Genomic DNA, 21,678 nt, shown 5'->3' on the forward strand with positions numbered 1-21,678 from the left:
AAAATTATATAATTTTGCAGATGTAATAAATATGTGGCATCGGGTTCTTTCATTCAATGTTAATATATGTAAACCTAACCTAACCACGTGTCTCTCCTTTGATTGTATGAATGTTTTATACCTCTCAGCCGCAACAAGAGGAGACAGGATTGGAAAAGCAGGACATTGAGGTTCACGATGAAGAAGAATTAGCCCCTTTCGAGTACCACACACCAGAGCCTCAACCATGGTCTTCTCTGGGCAGTGAAATGGAGATTGAAGATGAAAGACAGATGGTCTCTCAACAAAAGGTGTGCTTTTGAGAAATTTGTGCATTTAAATTTTGTAATAATTTACATTTGTTTTGGAGAAAGCAGCTCAGGAAATAATATTAACTTCACAGAATTCCAATAATCGACCATTATAATTTTGTCGACCCATTCCGTGTTTTCCCAGGGTGCGTCCATACTCATCGATGTATTGGAATAGGGTTCAGGTTTGTTTGGAAGAAGTCAAAAGCAGCATATAAGGAATTCAGGACAAAATCGTACCTAAGCGTTCACTAATACCCAAACTAAGTAAATAAAAACATGCATAAGAACATGTGAAGACAGCAAAAAAGAGTAGAAACCTCAGAGAAAGGAAGTCGCATGTGGTAAAAAGTGATGATATTCCTCTTAAAGTTTCTACATATTTTTTTCAGAATTAAAGAGGAAAGTTTGATTGATTATACCTACTAGCAACGGTACCCGCCCTACGGGCGGGGCTTCAATTGGGAGGCCCAAGTGAAAAGGCAAAATATCATAAATTGAAGGCTTTATTTTAAACGATTTATATAAACATCCGTTAAATCATATCACACGCAAATCATCAAAATCTAAACAGTATTTGTAGAATTTCAATAAAAGCCACATCACTGTTCATATTGGTAAGGCTGGTTAAAAAAAATTCCTGTTTATCATCGCCGCCCGCCCCATAAAAGTCGTCCGCCCCTAAAAAATCTTTTTTTCTTTTTTTTTTGCTCGCGAAGTCAGTAAAATCCGTTCCCACTCAGTGGAACAGGTTCGAATTTTGTATGTGCTCGCGTACTGTCTGAGCCAAGTTACATGTGCGCGACAGTTTGACAGAAAATGCCGTTCGTTGTTTGCCAAATTCGGCGAACGTCCAGTGTTCTAAAGGCCTGGGTTGGTGTCAAAGTGCCAGAAAATATCACTCCAGACGAACTGTCGGGAATGCTTGATGGTAAGAAATATAACCGTTTTAATGTACGTTGTTGTTGTTGTTGAATATTTAGTTTGTGCGGGTTTTCCCCCTCACTCGCCATTCACGTGGACCGCAAGGTTTTGCTTCTGATAAATGGAGTGTGCGCTTCCTTATTTTATTCATAAAGAATGGTGGGAAATGTTGGACTCCAGTTCTGTTCTAAACTAAAATCTGTCGATATATCTGTACTGGGATCCCAGATATGTATTTCTAGTTTTCATTCCCGGGTGGTTCAAAATTCCAAACCAAATCCAGACTTGGAAAAAACAGATTTTCAGTACAAAACACTGAATTTGATCTGAGACTGATGAAAAAAAAAATACAAACACACAAAAAAAAGTGTCGCAAAAAAACATATTGTGCGTTGAATAATCCATTAAAATTTCACTCTGAAAAAAAACAAACAAAAAAAGACCCTCCCTGCCTACCCACTGTTTTGAAAAAAGGTGATGATAAACAGGAAAAAAAATTTAACCAGCCTAAATATCATTCAATCGTGTTTGGAAAAACTGGAAAATTGGAAAAATTGGAAAAACGATGTAGCCTATTTTACTGCAGGGGGTCCCAGGAATACCCACCCAAAATTTCGTTGCGATCGGTTCAGCTGTTTTTGCGGTACCTGGGAATGGACGGACAGACATTTGGTGAATTATAGTAAGATGATTCAAGGTACTGTCTCTGACTGAATCTGCATATCTTCCTCCACTTCTCACAATTCAATTCAGGACACAACAGAAAAAAAGAAACAGTAGAGGGAGGGGGGAAACGCGAACAGCGGAGTTGAAGGACAAAATAGATGAAGACTTGGACAAATAATATGTGTGGGGAGAAATGAGTGATAGGGGAGTACGAATGGGGTGGACTTGTCCAAAGTAATGGCGATAACTCACCGACTATTTATCAAAAGACACCGTGACCGTGAGATCCTACGATTTGTCAAGACATCGCCCACCAACAAAATCAAGCGGACAGGTCCGCAGCTTTAACGTCCACCTAAGCGATGGCACAATGCCCTGCCCGTGAAACACTATTCAACAATTTATAGTCGGGCTCAGGATCGACCCCATACGAGACAGATCAAAGGTAAGTGTGCGACCTATCCACCATCTTGTCACAACTACCTGTGCAACTTTTACACAAACTTCTGCGAATTTCCGTTTCGACAGTGATCTAAGACTCTAAGAAGAACTTCTTTTTTTTTTTTTTTTTTTTTGTATACAAGATCGAGGCTCGTGTAAGAGCTAACATCAATCACAAAAAAACAAACGGACACACAAGACATACAATAAAGGGAGCGGAAGACAAGATGGGGGGAGAGGAAAGCACACAAGTTGAACAGCAGAGAACAGAGACATCGGGAGATCTGTGGGAGGGAGAGGGCTTGGGGGGAGGAGGCATGGGAAGGGTGGTGGGGGTGGGTGGGAAAGTATAAAACACATGGACACTGCTGGAACTTTCAAGAAAGGAAAAAGTCGGTATTTCAAAAAAAACGTGGATTTGGACAAATAACTTGCACAAATATCACAAGTGGGACATGTAAATTATGAGGCAATGTACAAATGAGAGCGTGTGTGCCATCCCTCAGATGGACGTTAAACGAGGCATCCTGTCTGCCGGCATTAATTGGTGGATGTTAAAGATCCCACATTGTCCTTTGTGAAGAGAAGGCGACCTATCGCTGACACCTTAGCCAAATTCCAAATTATTGCTCTAACCTACAGGGGGGACATTGCGTCAGCCGCACAGGCGCGCTCCCAACAATGAGGCAAAACATCAGCGATGTGCAACATACGAACGAAGCGAAAACGAAGGGAATATACACAACGTGGACCCAGCATCTCGGAATTATGAGATGTGTGTTCAAGTTGGAAAGACAAACAGGCCAACCCAACTTCCCATGAGATATAAAGTACATCTTGTGAGATTCTCATTAAATCTCATCACATCTTATTCTGCTTCTTTCCTATGGCATCATATCCCATGGGACTGATAAGAAATTCATTCAATTTTGTGATTGTATTGTGCCACTGGTCAAGAACAGAGCTGAAGAAGGAATGTAACAGTCATTTATGACAAATCCTCGTGTTTTATGGTTCCTTCCACCACACACAGAATTTGTAAATGTACTTCGATAAAGGTGACCAACAACAACAACAGGCATTTTAAAGGCCATTTTCCCTGCTAGAGCGGGGGTTAGTCTTGCGGGCCCCATGACAATCTTCTCCATTTTGCCCTATTTTCTGCATCTCTCCTTGTTAACCCCCTTGCCCGCATTTCTTCTTCCACCATCTTTAGCCAAGTCTTTCTCGGTCTTCCCCATCCTCTACTTCCTTCTACATTCATTTCCATCACTCTTCTCAACCAGTCACTTTCATCCTTCCTCAACACATGACCAAACCATCTCAACCTGTGTCTCTTCACAGCATCCATCACAGGCTCCATTCCCATCATCTTTCGCAATTCATCATTTGTCTTCCTCTCTTTCAACGATACTCCGCACATCAACCGAACCATTCGCATTTCCACCCTTTCCAGCCTTCGTTGCTGCTCTACTTTCATTACCCACGTCTCGCTCCCATAAATCATAACACTTCTCACACATGCAGCATACACCTTTCCCTTCAGCTTCAACGACACTCCCCTCCTCGTCAGCACGCCACTCAGTTCCCGAAACTTCTTCCATGCACATCTCACTCTAGCAACCGTTGCCGAGTCTGATCCACCTTCTCCATTCAGCATGTCTCCTCGGTAGCAAAATGTTTTCACACCTTCCAGCTTCACGCCATCTTCAAGATCAGCTCTTTCACGAGCCTCGATTCAGTATACAAAAAAAAAAAAAATCCAACTCAACATTTCCGCCATCTGCAGCTCCCTCTGTGCACACCTTACACTTGAATGTAGCTGCCACACTAGTTAATGACCCTCTCAGACCACTACATTTTTGATGAACCCTTCAATAAAGGTGTGAAACTTTTTGATGAACCCTTGAATAACCACTACACTTCAATAAAGGTTACCAAAGAACAAATAATATCTGAAACCATCACATGATGCTTTCTTTCATGCCAAAAAGTCCTTTTCTAAACCATAAATCTCATTAAAAGCAGCCTGGTGTTGGATTAGCGGTTAGAGTGCCGGCTTGGGATTATAGGGATCCTGGGTTCGAATCCCGGTCGATCGCTGAATTAACGCCAGGGGGGTTGACTCAGCCTGTCATCCTTCCGACGTCGGCAAATTGAGTACCAGTTCACTGGTAATTCCCTGTGTGTGGCAAGAGGCGACTAACAGGGTTGGCGGCAGGAAGGGCATCCGGCCATAAAACATTGCTTCAAGAAGGGGACCACGGTGCCCGAAAATGGCCAACCCCTGCTCTGCGGGGAAAAATGGCCTCTAAAGGTGGTTCAAATCTCATTAAAAGCACTCTAAATGTGAGCCATGGTCGGTACCATGTTTGCCATTCTGGTTATTTACTTGTGCATGCATGTGTTGCCTTCACCTGTGTGCAGTTGGTGTTTCGGGCAACGCGAGCATTGCAATTATTTGGCAAAGCCGTTTCCTTCTCAGACCTTGACCCAGCAGACCCCCGTGCGGGCGTTGTTGATTGTGCTCCGTTTGAAGATACCACACACACACTGAGCAGGCTTGAACTTGACTGTGCTGTGCAGGCCTGTCCTGTTTTGAACGACAACAGCAGCCAGACTTCCTGGTAACAAAGGAAAAAGTAAACTCTGTCCCTTAATATAACTTGATTTTTTGTTGTTTTCGTCAAATGTTCCATGTGTTAACCGTACATCGTCAGGGTGTATTTGTATTGTCGAATTTGCGTCCTTTTGAGTGTCTGGCCTGTTCACCAAGGCCTCAGCTAGTGGGCATGCCAATTCTGTCTCTCCTCTGTCTGCCCATGCCTCGTTCTGCTTTCTTTATCCTACGTGTTCTCCTTTCACACTTCTAAACCTTATCTTATTTCTTCCTCGTTTAAAAATAATCTTTCATTCCCAAAAAACAAAAACTCATTCTGCTTGTTATTTTCTTCCTTCGTTCATTCTTTATCTGCCCTTTCTCGATACCTCTCAATTGATGCAGCATTCCTCCTGATTGAGTTAATTTGCTTGTTACTTTAAAAGCTTTTAACACTTTAAAGTGCCTCATTTCCCTTATTTCAACATTAGGAACACTCCACATTCTTCATCTTCTTCTGCCTCTTCTTCTTCTTCTTCTTTTTCCTCTTCCTCTTCTTCTTCTTCTTCTTCTTCTACATTATGTTCTATTCCTCCTCTTTTTCTTCTTCACAAGGTTTCCTCGCAAACCTGTCTGATTCACAAAACACTCGGTTCATCAACCTTCCCCCCCATACCTACAGCACTACTTTCCTCAGCAATAATCTAAAGCTTGCAAAATTCTTGGCATCTCACAATGAGACCGGAGCATGACCTGCTTTTTTTTTTTTCCTCTTTTTCTTTTTAAAGACAAGATCGAGGCTCGTGAAAGAGCTCACATCAATCACGCAAAAAAAAAACCCGACACATAAAACATATAATAAGGGGAGCGGTAGACAAGATGGGGAGAGAGGGGGAAGGACACAAACACAACATTTGAGAGCAGTGACATCGAGAGAAATGTGGGAGGGAGAGGGCTTGGGGGGAGGTGGGAGGGAGAGGGCTTGGGTGGAGGAGGAGGAGGCGTGGGAAGGGGGGGGGAAGGTGGAAGAAGTTTTTTTTTTTTTTTTTTTTTTTTGTATACAAGATCGAGGCTCGTGAAAGAGCGAACATTAATCACACAGAAAGACAAACCGACACATAAAACATATAACATCGGGAGCGGTAGACAAGATGGGGAGAGAGGGGGAAGGACACAAACACAACATTTGAGAGCAGGGACCGAGAGACATGGAGACATCGAGAGATCTGAGAGAGGGCGAGGGCTTTGGGGGGGGGGGGCATGGGAAGGGGGCGGTGGGAGAGGTATAAAACATATGGACACTGCCAGGACTTCCAGGAAAGAAGTTGGAATTTCAAACAAGGTGGATCTGGGGTGAATTAGCGGGGGTAGAAAAGATCAAGGTTTTGGATGGGGGAAGATAAGAGATGGTGGTGAACAGCTGTTTTAAAGACCTGGAGGGAGGAGTGGGATTGAAGGGAGTGAGGGAGTTTGTTCCAGGGGCGGGAGAAAAGAGGAATGAAAGAGTGAAGGTGAGCAGAGAGCCGAGATTTCGGCAGTTTAACCATCAGAGGGTTGCTGGCAGATCTTGTGCGACCTGTAGGAATATTTGGGGGACAGAGCACAGAGAGAGCTGGGGGAGCAAGGCCGGAGAGGAGTCGGTAGAAGACAGAAAGACCACCTACCTGCCTGCGGTGAGTGAGTGAAAGGCCCTCAGAGATAGCTTCATCGCGGGAGATTGCAATGATTCTGAAAGCTTTGGTTTCAACAGCGTGAAGCCGAGCTAGGTGTGAGGCAGGAGCACCGGCCCATAGGGGAGAACAGTATTCCATTGAGCTGCGGATGAAAGCCTTGTATGTGGTGAGGAGCTCAGGTGTGCCGAGGAAGGACTTCGCACGACGGAGGATGCCCAGTCGGCGACTGGCTTTGGAGGCCAGCTTGGAAATGTGGTTTTCCCAAGAAAGATCATGGCAGATAGTGAGACCCAAAAGCTTGAGCGACAGAACTTCTTGGAGAGGATTGTTGAGAAAGTAGATGGGAGGGTTGTCCAGTCGATCTTTTCGGAGAGACATAGTAAGAGTGTGAGATTTGTCAGGATTGAAAGACATGTTCCACTTGTTTGACCAGTCTGTGATTTTGTCCAAGTCTTCAGAGAGTGAGGAGGCTGCAGACTGCCGATCTGAGGGAAGAGGAATGGCGCGGCAGAGAGTGGAGTTGGACATTAAACACATGGACACTGCTAGAACTTCCAGGAAAGAAGTTGGTATTTCAAAGAAAGTGGATCTGGGAGTGAATTAACGGGGGTAGAAAAGATCAAGGTTTTGGATGGGGGAAGACAAGAGATGGTGGTGAACAGCCGTTTTAAAGACCTGGAGGGAGGAGTGGGATTGTAGAGAGTGAGGGAGTTTGTTCCAGAGGCGGGAGAAAAGGGGAATGAAAGAGTGAAGGTGAGCAGAGAGTCTTGATTTTGGCAGTTTAACCATAAGAGGGTTGCTGGCAGATCTTGTGCGACCTGTGGGAATATTTGGAGGACAGAGCACAGACAGAGCTGGGGGAGCAAGGCCGGAGAGGAGTCGGTATAAGACAGAAAGACCACCAACCTGCCTGCGGTGAGTGAGTGAAGCCCTCGGAGTTAGCTTCATCGCGGGAGATTCCAATGATTCCCTCCTCTTTTCCTGTTCATTCATCCTCTATCTTACTTGTTGTGTCCAATAGTTTCCCCACTTTCCTACCGCCAATTCATACCCTCCTTCACCTTTCTCTTCAATGAGCCTCGATCTTGTTGAGAAATTTATTGTTGCATCTCAGTGCAAAATGTCCAACAATCTGTAACAACAGTCTTTGTTTACATCATGCAAACTACGTGATTAATTAACGTCTTGCCTTGTGTACATTAGGAACCAAGTAATAGTGAAAAGGTTAAATCTAAGAAAGTATTAAAATTATATACTTGGACCTGATTGTGTGTGTGTTTTTGACCGGTCATCAGGCGATGCTCACGCAACGCGCACACACAGTACAGCCCGCGCATCCTCACCGACACAGAAAGGACTACAATACAAAAAAGTCAAGAGTTCATCGAATTTCTGACCTCTGTGACCCCCAGGTTACTCTCTCATTTACCTGCCTCTAATATTGATTTTGTAATTGATTGTAATTCCTTTTTTTGGAGGTTACTGGGTTTCACAAAGGCTAACCGCATGTGCTGTAAAATTCTACCTGTTATTCCACCTGATGAGCTACTCCGCCCTTCTCGTGGAACCTCGTAATTGCATGGTCTTGAAGGTCATCGTGTCCATTTCGAATGAATCGTTGCAGCTGCATCTTTTTGACTGAACGGTTATGTAAATCCTTGAGCTCGTGGCCTTTGCAGGATGGTGTTGGCATTACAGCAAAATGACATCGTCGATGTATTCTCGGATGAGTGGGTGGCACTTCCTGGTAAAGAGGAATTGGTCGAAAGGTGTTCCGATGACCATCTGAAAGAAATCCGGTCTTTCGTTGACCCAACTTTCAGCGAGGACGAGGGCATCGCTTGCGTACACTGGCACCCGACTCTTCAAGGTACATTAAACTCAAAATTTATACTTTGCCACTTGACACACACTATATGTGGGTTTAACCATATTGCCTGATATGGCAGAAGCACAAAGTGGTCATTATAGTGAGACCTTGATTCATTTCACAATGGTTGGCCAGATTAGGTTGAAGAATGGCAACCTCGATTATGTACAATAGATGTTTTTGGAATAAGGTGGGACAATATATCCCTATTGGGAATTGAATGTGTGGCAAGATACCCCCACCCATAATACACCCACGTAACCTCAGTCCTGGTGATGCGTTTAGTGGGGTTAAGCGGGGTTAAGCAATTGGTTCACTTCCATCTGTCTGTCCGCCCGTCCGTCCACCAACGTCAGCAATAACTCGATTTCAATTGAATGTTACATTTTGACCACAAATCGGAAAACAAATCTGTAGTTTAACCGACTTTGGCTCGGAATTCGTCCTGATTGCACATGTGCATGGAGGAGTGAGATAGGTTTAAGCGGTGAAGCCACTTCAATAAATGGCTATGTGCCTATGTCCTTCCTTCATTCCGTCCATCGGTTCGTTGATAATGAAGAAGAAGATCCTCTCTAACACACCGTGTTCAATTCTAAAGGGTTCTAAAGTGCAATTCTAGAGCGTTCTAATGGGTTCTAAAGGGTAATTCTAATGGGTTCTAAAGGGTAATTCTAATGGGTTCTAAAGGGTAATTCTAATGGGTTCTAAAGGGTAATTCTAAAAGGTAATTCTAATGGGTTCTAAAGGGTATTTCTAATGGGTTCTGATAGCCTGGTGTTGGCTTAGCAGTTAGGGTACTGGCTTGGGATCCTAGGATCCTGGGTTCGAATCCCGGTCGATCGCTGAATTAACGCCAGGGGGGTTGACTCACCTCAGCCTGTCATCCTTCCGATGTCGGCAAATTGAGTACCAGCTTGCTGGGATGAATGATCCCGGTGTGTACCCCGGTTTAGAATAGGTACACCGTATCCCTGCGCATCATAAGAGCGTGACCAAGGGTTGGCGTCAGGAAGGGCATCTGGCCATAAAAACATTGCCTCAAACAGGGAACCATGATTGTCATGGGGCCTGCAAGGCTAACCCCCGCCCTAGCGGGGAAAAATGGCCTTAAAACGACATTCATTCATTCATTCATTCTAAAGGGTAATTCCAATGCTTTCTAAAGGGTAATTCTAATGCTTTCTAAAGGGTAATTCTAATGGGTCCTAAAGGGTAATTCTAATGGGTTTTAAAGTGTAATTCTAGTGTGTTGTTAAGGGTAATTCTAATGGGTTCTAAAGGGTAATTCTAATGGGTTCTAAAGGGTAATTCTAATGGGTCCTAAAGGGTAATTCTAATGGGTTTTAAAGTGTAATTCTAGTGTGTTGTTAAGGGTAATTCTAATGAGTTCTAAAGGGTAATTCTAATGGGTTCTAAAGGGTAATTCTAATGGGTTCTAAAGGGTAATTCTAATGGGTTCTAAAGGGTAATTCTAATGGGTTCTAAAGCGTTCTAAGGAGGAATTATAATGGGTTATAAAGGGTAATTCTAAAGTGTTATAAAGGGTAATTTGAATGGGTTCTAAAGTGTGATTCTAATGGGTTTTGTTTGTTTCTAAGCTTTGCCTATTTCATATTTAAAATGCCACACTGAACCGCTTCCTTCGGACACGGATGCGATTGTTTTAGTCTGCTTGTCTGGCAGTCAAACACAATTGAAAATCATTCCAAATTGGATACTTACTGTTTATAAGTGTCTTAAAGGATTTTATGGGATCACACTTTTTACCACGATGTACCTTTCTAGGGATTTTAAACTGTCATTTTCTAACTATTCAAAACTTATAAACACCCGAGCCACCACCTGTCGCCATTTCCGAGGGTAGATCCATATATGCAATGCTTTATAAAAAGGCCAATTTTTTTCGGATTTCAACCTATATAATATGTGAGATGATGAGCTCCGCTCATCATATATGCTATCAGATGCGAAAATAACTGTTACAATGACCAGTAAAATTGGTGAAGAGGGAGTCACGTGACCTCTCAAATGTGCCAATTACTAATTATTCCAAAAACCGAAACGAGTACAAACACACCCTATACATTGATTTTTGGTAATTTTACTGCTCATCGAACGACATATTAAACTCTCAAGGGTAAAATAAGAGTTTGTAGAAAAAAGATTACCACTTTAGCCATTTTCTCCAAATATGCACCCTGCAAAAAATTTGAAACAAACGATTTTGATCCATCTACACATATAGTTTTTTTAGACAGTGCGTTTGTCTGACAACAAAACTGATTTTGAATATTATTTAATTATGTTGTGATGATCTAGGATTCTAGTATAGGGAGCCTGGTGTTGGCTTAGTGGTTAGGGTGCCGGCTTAGGATCCTGGGTTCAAATCCCGGTCGATTGCTGAATTAACACCAGGGGGGTTGACTCAGCCTGTCATCCTTCTGAGGATGGCAAATTGAGATTCTTCTGAGATTGAAACAATTGGTGCGTTTTTAACTGAGGACAATCACTGAAGGTTGCTGGCTTATATCTACCTTTTCCATGTTTTTTTACATGCTCAACCATATGTGTGCTGCTTTAGAGTTGGAACACCAAATAGTTTGGCCCTTGATGAAAAAACATTCAATGTTGTCCACCCAAAAGCATTACAATAATATGTTAAATTTTGTTCATATTTCTGTTCAATATTTTGCATCTTACTATAATTCACCAAATGTCCGTCTGTCTGTTCGAAGGTACCGCAAAAACGGCTCAACCGATCGCAACGATATTTTGGGTGGGTATTCCTGGGACCCCTGGGAGTAAAACATGCTATATTGTTTTTCCAAGTTTTCCAATTTTCCAGTTTTGCCAAACACGATGGAATAATATTTACCGATATGAACAGTGATGTGGCTTTTATTGAAATGCTGCAAATACTGTTTAGATTTTGATGAGAATTACGAACCTGCCACGAATGCGGAAGTGGACAGATGCCGGCAATGCGCGGGTTTGAAAATATCCCAATGCAACTGTCATTCAATCGTAATGTTAAATCGTTAAACGTTAATCGTGTTAATCGTTTGTTCAAGTATCAATTGATGATTGGAATTGAGTGAATACAATTACGATTTTGAATTCGTAATTGTGTTCACCCAACCGTACGGAACTTCACATCAGGAGTTAAATATTTGTTTATGTCACGAATGTTGTTAAAAGTTTATTTTTTATATTAATGTTATTTCATTTGTGAATGGAGTTGTGCTGTTCGGAATGAAAAAAGAGATATCGAGTTAAAGTGAATGACAGAATGCCATGATGGTTTCTACTTTCTAAACGTGAATTCGCGGATCGCCATATGCAGATTCGCCATTGACTTGGTATGGAACAAACGTATCCGTTTGTTTGTGAACGGGTACGTTTTTCATGGAAGTCCTTCACGAACTTGCTGTCCATGTCTGACATGCGACTGAAGGTGCTACAGGGATGTGGAATTTATTGGTTTTATGCTTTGGCATTCGCCGTTTCTGCATTGTCTGTTTGCTTCTGGCCTCCCACCCATGCGTAGCACTGGTAGCTCACTAGTCTTGATAAATAAAATGTTTGTCTCTAAATATGTACTTAATTGTGACAGTCCAATAGATGTACGTTAGATCTCGGGCAACACCAGGTACCAGTCATTTCCCATTGTCCTCAGCCAGGCTTCACTTTTTTTACTATCTTTCTTTTTGTACACAGAGTCGTGGCTCGTGGAATGGATAGAACACAGAATGGATCAGGACACCACAACACAACAATTGGATCAGAACAAAAGGAATAACAGAAAGAAAAAGGGGAGATGCCAACAGCAGGGCCAAGGGACAAAATACATGGAGATGGACAACAAGGGATGCAGGGGTGAGGATGAAGGCTAGGGGAGTATGCGTAGGGTGGACAAGATGGATACAGAAGCAGAATTTGAGGGTGGAGGTGGTTAAATGGGTGTAGAAAAGATCATGGTTTTGAATATGGGATGTTCTGAGATGGTGATGAACAGCTGTCTTGAAGACCTGGAGGGAAGAATGAGATTGAAGAGAATCTGGAAGTTGGTTCAACAGGCAGTCAAAAAGAGGAACAACTGAGTGGAGGTGAGCAGTGATTCTGGATTTCGGGAGTTTTACGAGAAGGGGGTTGCTAGTGGTCCACGTGTGCCCTGCAAACACGTGCGGGACGAAGCACGGAAAGGTCAGAGGGTGCAGTAGAAGACAGAGAGACTACCGACCTGTCTGCGATGGCAAAGGTTTGCTCATAGACTCAGCTTCATCACTGGAGATTTCAATCACCTTGAAGGTCATGGTTTCCATGGTGTCAGGCTGAACAAGCTAGGTGTGAGGTAGGCGTTCCAACCCAGAGGGGAGAGCAGTATTCCATCAAGCAATGGTTGAAAGCCATGTCGGACTGTAGATGGACAAGAGTTCAGGTGTGCCAAGAGGATGCCCGGTCTTGCATGATGGAAGATGCCCAGTCAGTGACTGGCTTTGGCGGCCAACTTTGAAATGTGGTTTGCCAAAGAAAAATCATGGCTGAGAGTAAGACCCAAGATTTTGAATGACTGAACTTCTTTGAGAGGGTTGTTAAGAAAGTAGATGGGGGGGGGGGGGGGTTTGGGGGTGGTTGGCTGTATGGTCCTTTTTGGAGAGAGAAAGTATGTGGAATTTCTCAGGACTAAACTATATATTCCAATTGCTTTACAAGTTTGTGATTTTTGTCAAGCTCTGAAGAGAGGGAAGAGGCCGCTGCCTGTCTGCCTGAAGGATGTGGGATGTCATAGCAGAGGATGGAGTCATCAGCAAAGAGATAAAGCGGATTTTCCAGAGAGTCTGAGAGTTAGCTTATGAAGATTAGGAATCGGACTGGGCCCAGAACACTGCCTTGGGGCACTACATCCTTGACAGGAAGAGGAGATGAAAGGATTTCCTTCATAGCCACACTTTGGCTGTGAGAGTAGAGGAAGTCAATAACTCAAAAGTGCAGTTAGCCTTGAATGCCACAGACAGAGAGTTTGGAGACAAGGCAGGATGCCAGACTGTATCGAAAGCTCGAGATATGTCTCGACCCGAGAGAGTCAGCACTGATCTCATGTCTGATATTGAGGGCCTCCATCCATTGTTGGGAGAGTAGAAGCAGCATGTTCAATGTAGAGTGGCTTAGTCTGAAATCAAATTGGTGATCTGAGATGAGGTTGTTGAAGAAAAGGAAGGATTTCCTTTCAATTGCGATGATGGATTCAATGACCTAGCTGATGATTGGAAATAAGCTAAAAGTGATGGAGTTAAGGGGTTCAGTTGTTGTGTCTTTTAGCTCACCTGGAAAGAAGTTCAGGGGAGCTTATGTCGTGGCACGTCGTCCGTCCGTCAGTCCGTCCGTCCATAAACACTTGAAACTTCTTCTCCAAAACCGCTGATGGGATTGCGACCGAATTTGGCACAAATGGTATTTGTTGTGTTATGACTAAAATTTGTTCACGGCATGAAAAAAATCGGGATGTAAGGGGGTCTACCGGGGGTCAAAGTGGATCCAGGTTTGAACCCCCAAAATAGGAATTTGCTTTTTTCTCTGAAACTACACAAAATATTTTGATGAAACTTGACCACAACCTTCATCACCCGTGATGTACCAAAGTTTGTTCACTGCACTAAGAAAATCTAAGTTTAGAGGGTTCTATGGGGGATCAAAGTGGATCCAGGTTTGACCCCCCAAAATCGGTTTTTGTTTTCTTCTCAGAAACTATACATGCAATTCTGATGAAACTTGACCACATCCTTAATCACCCGTGTTGTACCAAAGTTTGTTCCTGGCATTTAAAAAAATCGGGGTCTAAGGTGGTCTATGAGGGGGGGGCTTGCCCCCCAAAATAGGTATTTGCTTTTTTTTCTCAGAACCTACACACACAATTTTGATGAAACCTCACCACAACCTTCATCATCCGTGATGTACCAATGTTTGTTCAAGGCATTGGAAAAATTGTGGTCTGAGGAGGTACACGGGACGGGATGGGAGGGGTGTTTGCCCCCAAAATAGGTATTTTTTTATTTGTTTATTTAAAGTCTTATGATTTATATGTTTGTATGATTCTACATGCTGCCCTGTCTTCTAGCAAGCATTGAAATTGGTTTAAAAAACCTTTAGTCAGTGCAGTATACTGTTTATTCTACCAGGTGAGCGCCAGGGGTATTGCCCCTATGTTTATGTGATGTTATGATGTTGGCTGATTTCTAATCAGATGGAAGATGACCTAGCACAAATGACAGGGTGAAAAGGGCAGAGAGAGGAAGAGTGCAATAGCAGCAAAGCAGGATTTAAGACTGGTGAGTTGATGTCTTACGGTCCTGTTGCAGAATCTGAGTCAAGGGTTGAAAGAACCATCTCCACCTTCTTAGGTGGAAAATATACAGAGTCCAGGAGCAGTTGGGTACGAAAGGGTTGTTTGGGAATAGAGAGCGAGGGGTTGGGGACACGAGGTTTGGAAGCAAACACAGAATTTAGGCATTCGGCCTCTCATGAGTGGAGTCAGCTGTGGTGCCATTTGAAGAGAGGGAACGGATGGAGGGGGAGCATACTCCAGAGACAGACTTAACAAGGTGCCACCGAATTCTAGAGGATGGAGACAAGTTTGAAAGCTCATTCTTATGGTTGGACAGATGTTGTTTTCTGGCTCTTCCGCGAGTGGACACACACTTGTTGCTGGCTTTGTGAAATGATCTGAGATTGCATTCAGTCAGATTTGCCTTCCAGAATGAGAATGTAAGTTGCTTCAGAGCGACTGGCACACCACATGATTCAGTGTACCATGGGCAGGAGGATGGGTGAGATAACTCAAGAGGAGATGGGATGAATCTGTGCATAAGGGAGAGCAGGTTTCTGTGGAAGAATTCCCAGGCTGAATTAACATCAGGGGTGGTATATACAGGAGAAAATGAGTTGCAGTGAAGTGTAACATCAGATCTTGTGTAATGTGGCTGTCTCTGGTTTGTTGCCCCTTGTTATTTCTGCTTTTCTGGTTTTTTATCAACTTTGTCGACTTAATATTTTCTTTGAATAAAGTCAAAATTCTAATTGCAACATGTACTTTTCTTTGGCTACACAAACTCTACATTATGGTTGTGTCTATCATTGTATAGTACACTGCAAACTTAAGTACTCCCCTTTTCATTATTCTGACTCATTTACTTACCTGTGTACGAACCTATTTCATGCTTCCTCTCACCTGTTCAGGAAATGTATGCTTTCACATTGCTATGCTCCTCCATGATGGATGAATACCTTAGTTGGTAGTGTCATTTGCTCGTTGCAGTCTGTGTGTATAATAATCAGACGAAAAAACACTTCCTTTGTGAGGCAGTTAGATGTACGTGCTTTGGTGTGTTCTTAGAGCTTGTCACTGATTTTTCTCAGATGTTGTGGTCCTGTCAATAATGGAACTTCTTCCACTTAATGAACAAGTGAAACTGGCCACCCAGCCGGGTCCCTCTCGGCTTCTTGTTTGGCATTTTTCTGATCCGACTCAACCAAAGGTGAGCAGTTCATTAGTGATTATTTGGTCTCAGCTTCATTACAATGTTTGAAAAAGGTGTAAGTTTGATGCGCATGGAAATTATACCATCAGTGTGAATTCGCAATGTTCACTGTGTGTATCAGGCCGGGGCATTATGATAAAAGCCAGAAAGGCTTATTTTTGGGAGTAACACACTCCTACGGCACTTTGCCAAACTGTACCCACAAGGTGGGAAGGTTACAGGAGGGCCTTGCTGTTCATTGGTTTCCCCTTTGTGGATTCGCTCTGTCGCGATGAATTTATTGAGGAAGGGTTTGTGGATTGCGATAAATATACTCATAATCGCGGGTTGGCGATCTATTTTCCATATTTATTCACCTAATTCATTAACATGGGCTATTAACACAATAACCCCCTCAAATCCCCTATCGGCATCATCATCATCTCATCTTCATCACCACCATCATCAAAATCGCCATCGCATTATTAGATCAAGTTTATCATCATTATTATTAAAGGTACGTTTCATGGTCTTAATAATCCAAGAAAATATACTTTATTTTATCTTACTATAATTCACCAAATGTCCGTCCGTCCGTCCGTCTGTCCGTTCGAAGGTACCGCAAAAACGGCTCAACCAATCGCAACGATATTTTAGGTGGGTATTCCTGGGACCTCTGGGAGTAAAATAGGCTATATTGTTTTTCCAAGTTTTCCAATTTTCCAATTTTCCAGTTTTTCCAAACACGATGGAATAATATTTACCGATTTGAACAGTGATGTGGCTTTTATTGAAATTCTACAAATACTGTTTAGATTTTGATGACAATTATGAACCTGCCGCGAATGCGGAAGTGGACAGATGACGGCAATGTGCGGGTTTGATAATATCCAAATACAACCATCATTTAATCGTAATGTTAAATCGTTATACGTTAATCGTGTTAATCGTTTTGTTAAAGTATCAATTGATGATTGGAATTGAGTGAATACAATTACGATTTTGAATTCGTAATTGTATTCACCCAACCGTACGGAACTTCACATCAGGATTTAAATATTGGTTTATGTCACGAATGTTGTTAAAAGTTTATTTTTTATATTAATATTATTTAATTGTGATTGGAGTTATGCTGTTTGGAATGAGAAAAAGAGATATCGAGTTCAAGTGAATGACGGAATGCCATGATGGGTTTCTACTTTCTAAACGTGAAATTTGTGGATCGCCATATGCAGATTCGCCATTGTCTGGGTATGGAACAAACATACCCGTTTGTTTGCGAATGGGTACGTTTTTCATGGAGGTCCTTCACGAACTTGCTGTCTATGTCTGACGTGCGACTGAAGGTGCTACAGGAATGTGGAATTTATTGGTTTAATGCTTTAGCATTCGCCGTTTCTACATTGTCTGTTTGCTTCTGGCCTCCCACCCGTGCGTAGCACAGGTACCTCACTAGTGATCTTAATACAGGAAAATAACACTTTATTTTATATTCTTAATAACTCTTTTGTTCATGAATAGCACAAAAATAGTGCACAAACATATTACTTAAGGGTACAGTTTGGCAAAAAAAGTAGTTACCAATTTTTAAGTTTCAGTCCCTAACGCTATTTTCCTCATTACCCCTGAAGTTTGCGCATCACGGATTTGTGTTTCACGGGGATTTTCAAGAGCGTAACCCCTGCGAACAGCAAGGCCCTCCTGTACATTGAAAGATCACTAAAGTATGGAAAATGAGAGAGAGGTCCTGACAGAGGCAGGGAAAACTGAGGGCCCCGTGAATGTGGTTCATGCGGAGGCGGTTAGAAAAACACTTGACGAAATGAAAAGAGGAAAAGCTTGTGGACCAGCTGAAGTTGCAGATATTAAGGTGGAGGGAGGTCATGGAAAGAGATTTGAAGAGCGTGGGATTGAGAGATGAAGATGCTGAGGATAGAGGGGAATGGAGAAGGCAGACCCGATTGGCCGACCCCTAACTGTTGGGATTAAGGTGCAGATAACAAGACTCTGAGGTTTTTATTGTTTAGGATTATATGAGCAGTTTTAAATTCTTCCTTATCCCTTTCAATCCCATTTATATCTCTCTTTCTGTTTCTTCTCTCCTTTTTATTCCCCCTTTTTCCATTTTGTTTTAATCTTCATACTGATATTCATTCATTCCACTCCTTCCTCTTCTACTCTCCACTCCCGTTTCTTATCTCTGTCTCTACCTCTCCATCTTCGTCTGTCGCACACTACACCATGATACATGTCACGGATACATGTCACGGATAACATGCCGTAAAAGTTGAATATGTTCAAATTTTACGATTGTCGCCGATGCACCTGAAAAGCTAGTTGATGAGGCCTGTCAACCGCCACGCATAACACGAATATTAACTAGAACGGCACTTGGTAGAGCGCGTACCTCTGCTAGGCCGAACAAGTTTACATTTTGTATCCCACTGATTGGCAACATCTGGATTCGGACCTGAACCAAAATCGAATCTGCTTGTTCTTGTCGCCTAATCAACTCATCCACCTAGTTTTGTCATAATCCGCCCACAACGGTTTGAGATATCATGCTATATATCGTTTTTGGCCCCATCTCTGAATGGTGAAGAATCACTTTGGAAAAAATAAATAAACTTTTGTATCCGGATCTGGATTTGAATCTTCACCAAAACCGAATTGGTTTTGTCCTTGTCAAACACCCAACCTGTCCACCAAGTTTCATCCGAATCTGTCCATAACTTTTGGAGATATCGTGCTATGTATCAGTTTTAGTCCTAACACTCAATGATGAAGAATCATAAAAAAATTATCTGATCCAGATCGGGATTCGAATCTTCATCGAAATTGAATAAATTATTCCTCGTCACAAACCCAACCTCTCCACCAAGTTTCATCCGAATCCATCCACAATTTTTTGAGATATCCTGATGTATATCGTTTTTGGCCCTATCTCTCAATGGTGAAAAATCACTTGAAAAATTCGAGTATCCAGATCCGAATCCTCACCAAAATCGAATCATTTTGTCCTTGTCACATACCCAAGCTCTCCACCCAATTTCATCAGAATCCGACCACAACCTTTTGAGATATCCTGTTCACAAACAGACAGACAGGGGTGAAAACAGTACCTCCACCCACCTTTGGTGGCAGAGATAAAAACTGTCGCCGACTAATCTGTGACTGGCAATGTTGTTGCATTGCTTCGGCTAGTGTGTAGCATTCCTTCCTGACCCCTGCCAGATGGAGGGGATGTTTCTAGTATTTACTTATCTGTATAATACGCAAAAAGTGTGCGGTTAATCAAAATATACTCTCTCTCGCCGTTGCCTTTCACCCGCCGCAACCCGTCCCGATGGACCGGGATAATGCTCGCCACTGAGCATGATGTTTTGATTTTCATGTTGCGGTCATCATAGTCTGCGAGGGACTGAAATCTGCTGCGGTGATCTACTGTGATCTACATTGACTGAAATCTGCTGCGGTGATCTACCATGATCTACATTGACTGTAATCTGCTGTGGTGATCTACTATGATCTTCATTGACTGAAATCTGCTGCGGTGATCTACTATGATCTACATTGACTGAAATATGCTGCAGTGATCAACTATGATCTACATTGACTGAAATCTGCTGTGGTGATCTACTATGATCTACATTGACTGAAATCTGCTGCGGTGATCTACTATGATCTACATTGACTGAAATCTGCTGCGGTGATCTACTACGATCTGCATCGACTGAAATCTGCTGTGGTGATCTACTATGATCTACATTGACTGAAATCTGCTGCGGTGATCTACTATGATCTACATTGACTGAAATCTGCTGCGGTGATCTACTACGATCTGCATCGACTGAAATCTGCTGCGGTGATCTACTATCATCTACATTGACTGAAATCTGCTGCGGTGATCTACTATGATCTACATTGACTGAAATATGCTGCTGTGATCTACTATGATCTTCATTGACTGAAATCTGCTGCGGTGATCTACTATGATCTACATTGACTGAAATATGCTGCAGTGATCAACTATGATCTACATTGACTGAAATCTGCTGTGGTGATCTACTATGATCTACATTGACTGAAATCTGCTGCGGTGATCTACTATGATCTACATTGACTGAAATCTGCTGCGGTGATCTACTACGATCTGCATCGACTGAAATCTGCTGTGGTGATCTACTATGATCTACATTGACTGAAATCTGCTGCAGTGATCTACTATGATCTACATTGACTGAAATCTGCTGCGGTGATCTACTACGATCTGCATCGACTGAAATCTGCTGCGGTGATCTACTATGATCTACATTGACTGAAATCTGCTGCGGTGATCTACTATGATCTACATTGACTGAAATATGCTGCGGTGATCTACTATGATCTACATTGACTGAAATCTGCTGCGGTGATCTACTATGATCGACACTGACTGGAATATGCTGCGGTGATCTAGTATGATCTACATTGACTGAAATATGCTGCGGTGATCAACTATGATCTACATTGACTGGAATCTGCTGCAGTGATCTACTATGATCGACACTGACTGGAATATGCTGCGGTGATCTACTATGATCTACTCTCATCCTTTTTTTAAGGCCATTTTCCCTGCTAGAGCGGGGGTTAGCTTTGCGGGCCCCATGACAATTATCATGGTTCCCTTTTTGAGGCAATGTTTTTATGACCGGATGCCCTTCCTGACGCCAACCCTTTAGTCGCCTCTTACGACACGAAGGGATACGGTGTACCTATTCTAAACCGGGGCACACACCGGCAATCTACTATGATCTACAATGACTGAAATCTGTTGCGGTGATCTACTATGATTTACATTGACTGAAATCTGTTGCGGTGATCTATTATGATTTACATTGACTGAAATATGTTGCGGTGATCTACTATGATTTACATTGACTGAAATATGTTGCGGTGATCTACTGTGATCTTCATTGACTGAAATCTGTTGCGGTGATCTACTATGATTTACATTGACTGAAATATGTTGCGGTGATCTACTATGATCTTCATTGACTGAAATCTGTTGCGGTGATCTACTATGATTTACATTGACTGAAATCTGTTGCGGTGATCTACTATGATTTACATTGACTGAAATCTGTTGCGGTGATCTACTATGATTTACATTGACTGAAATCTGTTGCGGTGATCTACTATGATTTACATTGACTGAAATATGTTGCGGTGATCTACTATGATCTTCATTGACTGAAATCTGTTGCGGTGATCTACTATTATTTACATTGACTGAAATCTGTTGCGGTGATCTACTATGATTGACATTGACTGAAATATGTTGCGGTGATCTACTATGATTTACATTGACTGAAATCTGTTGCGGTGATCTACTATGATTTACATTGACTGAAATCTGTTGCGGTGATCTACTATGATTTACATTGACTGAAATATGTTGCGGTGATCTACTATGATTTACATTGACTGAAATCTGTTGCGGTGATCTACTATGATTTACATTGACTGAAATCTGTTGCGGTGATCTACTATGATTTACATTGACTGAAATATGTTGCGGTGATCTACTATGATCTTCATTGACTGAAATTTGTTGCGGTGATCTACTATGATTTACATTGACTGAAATATGTTGTGGTGATCTACTATGATCTACATTGATTGAAATCTGCTGCGGTGATCTACTATGATTTACATT

General features: G+C 42.3%; 1 protein-coding gene across 1 annotated transcript in view; it reads left to right on the forward strand.

Annotated features, from left to right (window-relative positions):
• The window catches only part of DNAI3 (dynein axonemal intermediate chain 3), a 145,628-nt gene that overhangs the window by 17,290 nt on the left and 106,660 nt on the right, over positions 1 to 21,678 (forward strand). Inside the window, exons 3-7 of the mRNA XM_068135907.2 lie at positions 129 to 290; positions 4,749 to 4,948; positions 7,889 to 8,005; positions 8,273 to 8,463; positions 15,880 to 15,998. Of these exons, the coding sequence (XP_067992008.2) occupies positions 129 to 290; positions 4,749 to 4,948; positions 7,889 to 8,005; positions 8,273 to 8,463; positions 15,880 to 15,998 (789 nt within the window). The remainder of the gene's footprint in view (positions 1 to 128; positions 291 to 4,748; positions 4,949 to 7,888; positions 8,006 to 8,272; positions 8,464 to 15,879; positions 15,999 to 21,678) is intronic.

This window comes from Myxine glutinosa, chromosome 1 (assembly GCF_964187855.1).
Source record: "Myxine glutinosa chromosome 1, kmMyxGlut1.1, whole genome shotgun sequence".
NCBI classification, from domain to species: domain Eukaryota; kingdom Metazoa; phylum Chordata; class Myxini; order Myxiniformes; family Myxinidae; genus Myxine; species Myxine glutinosa.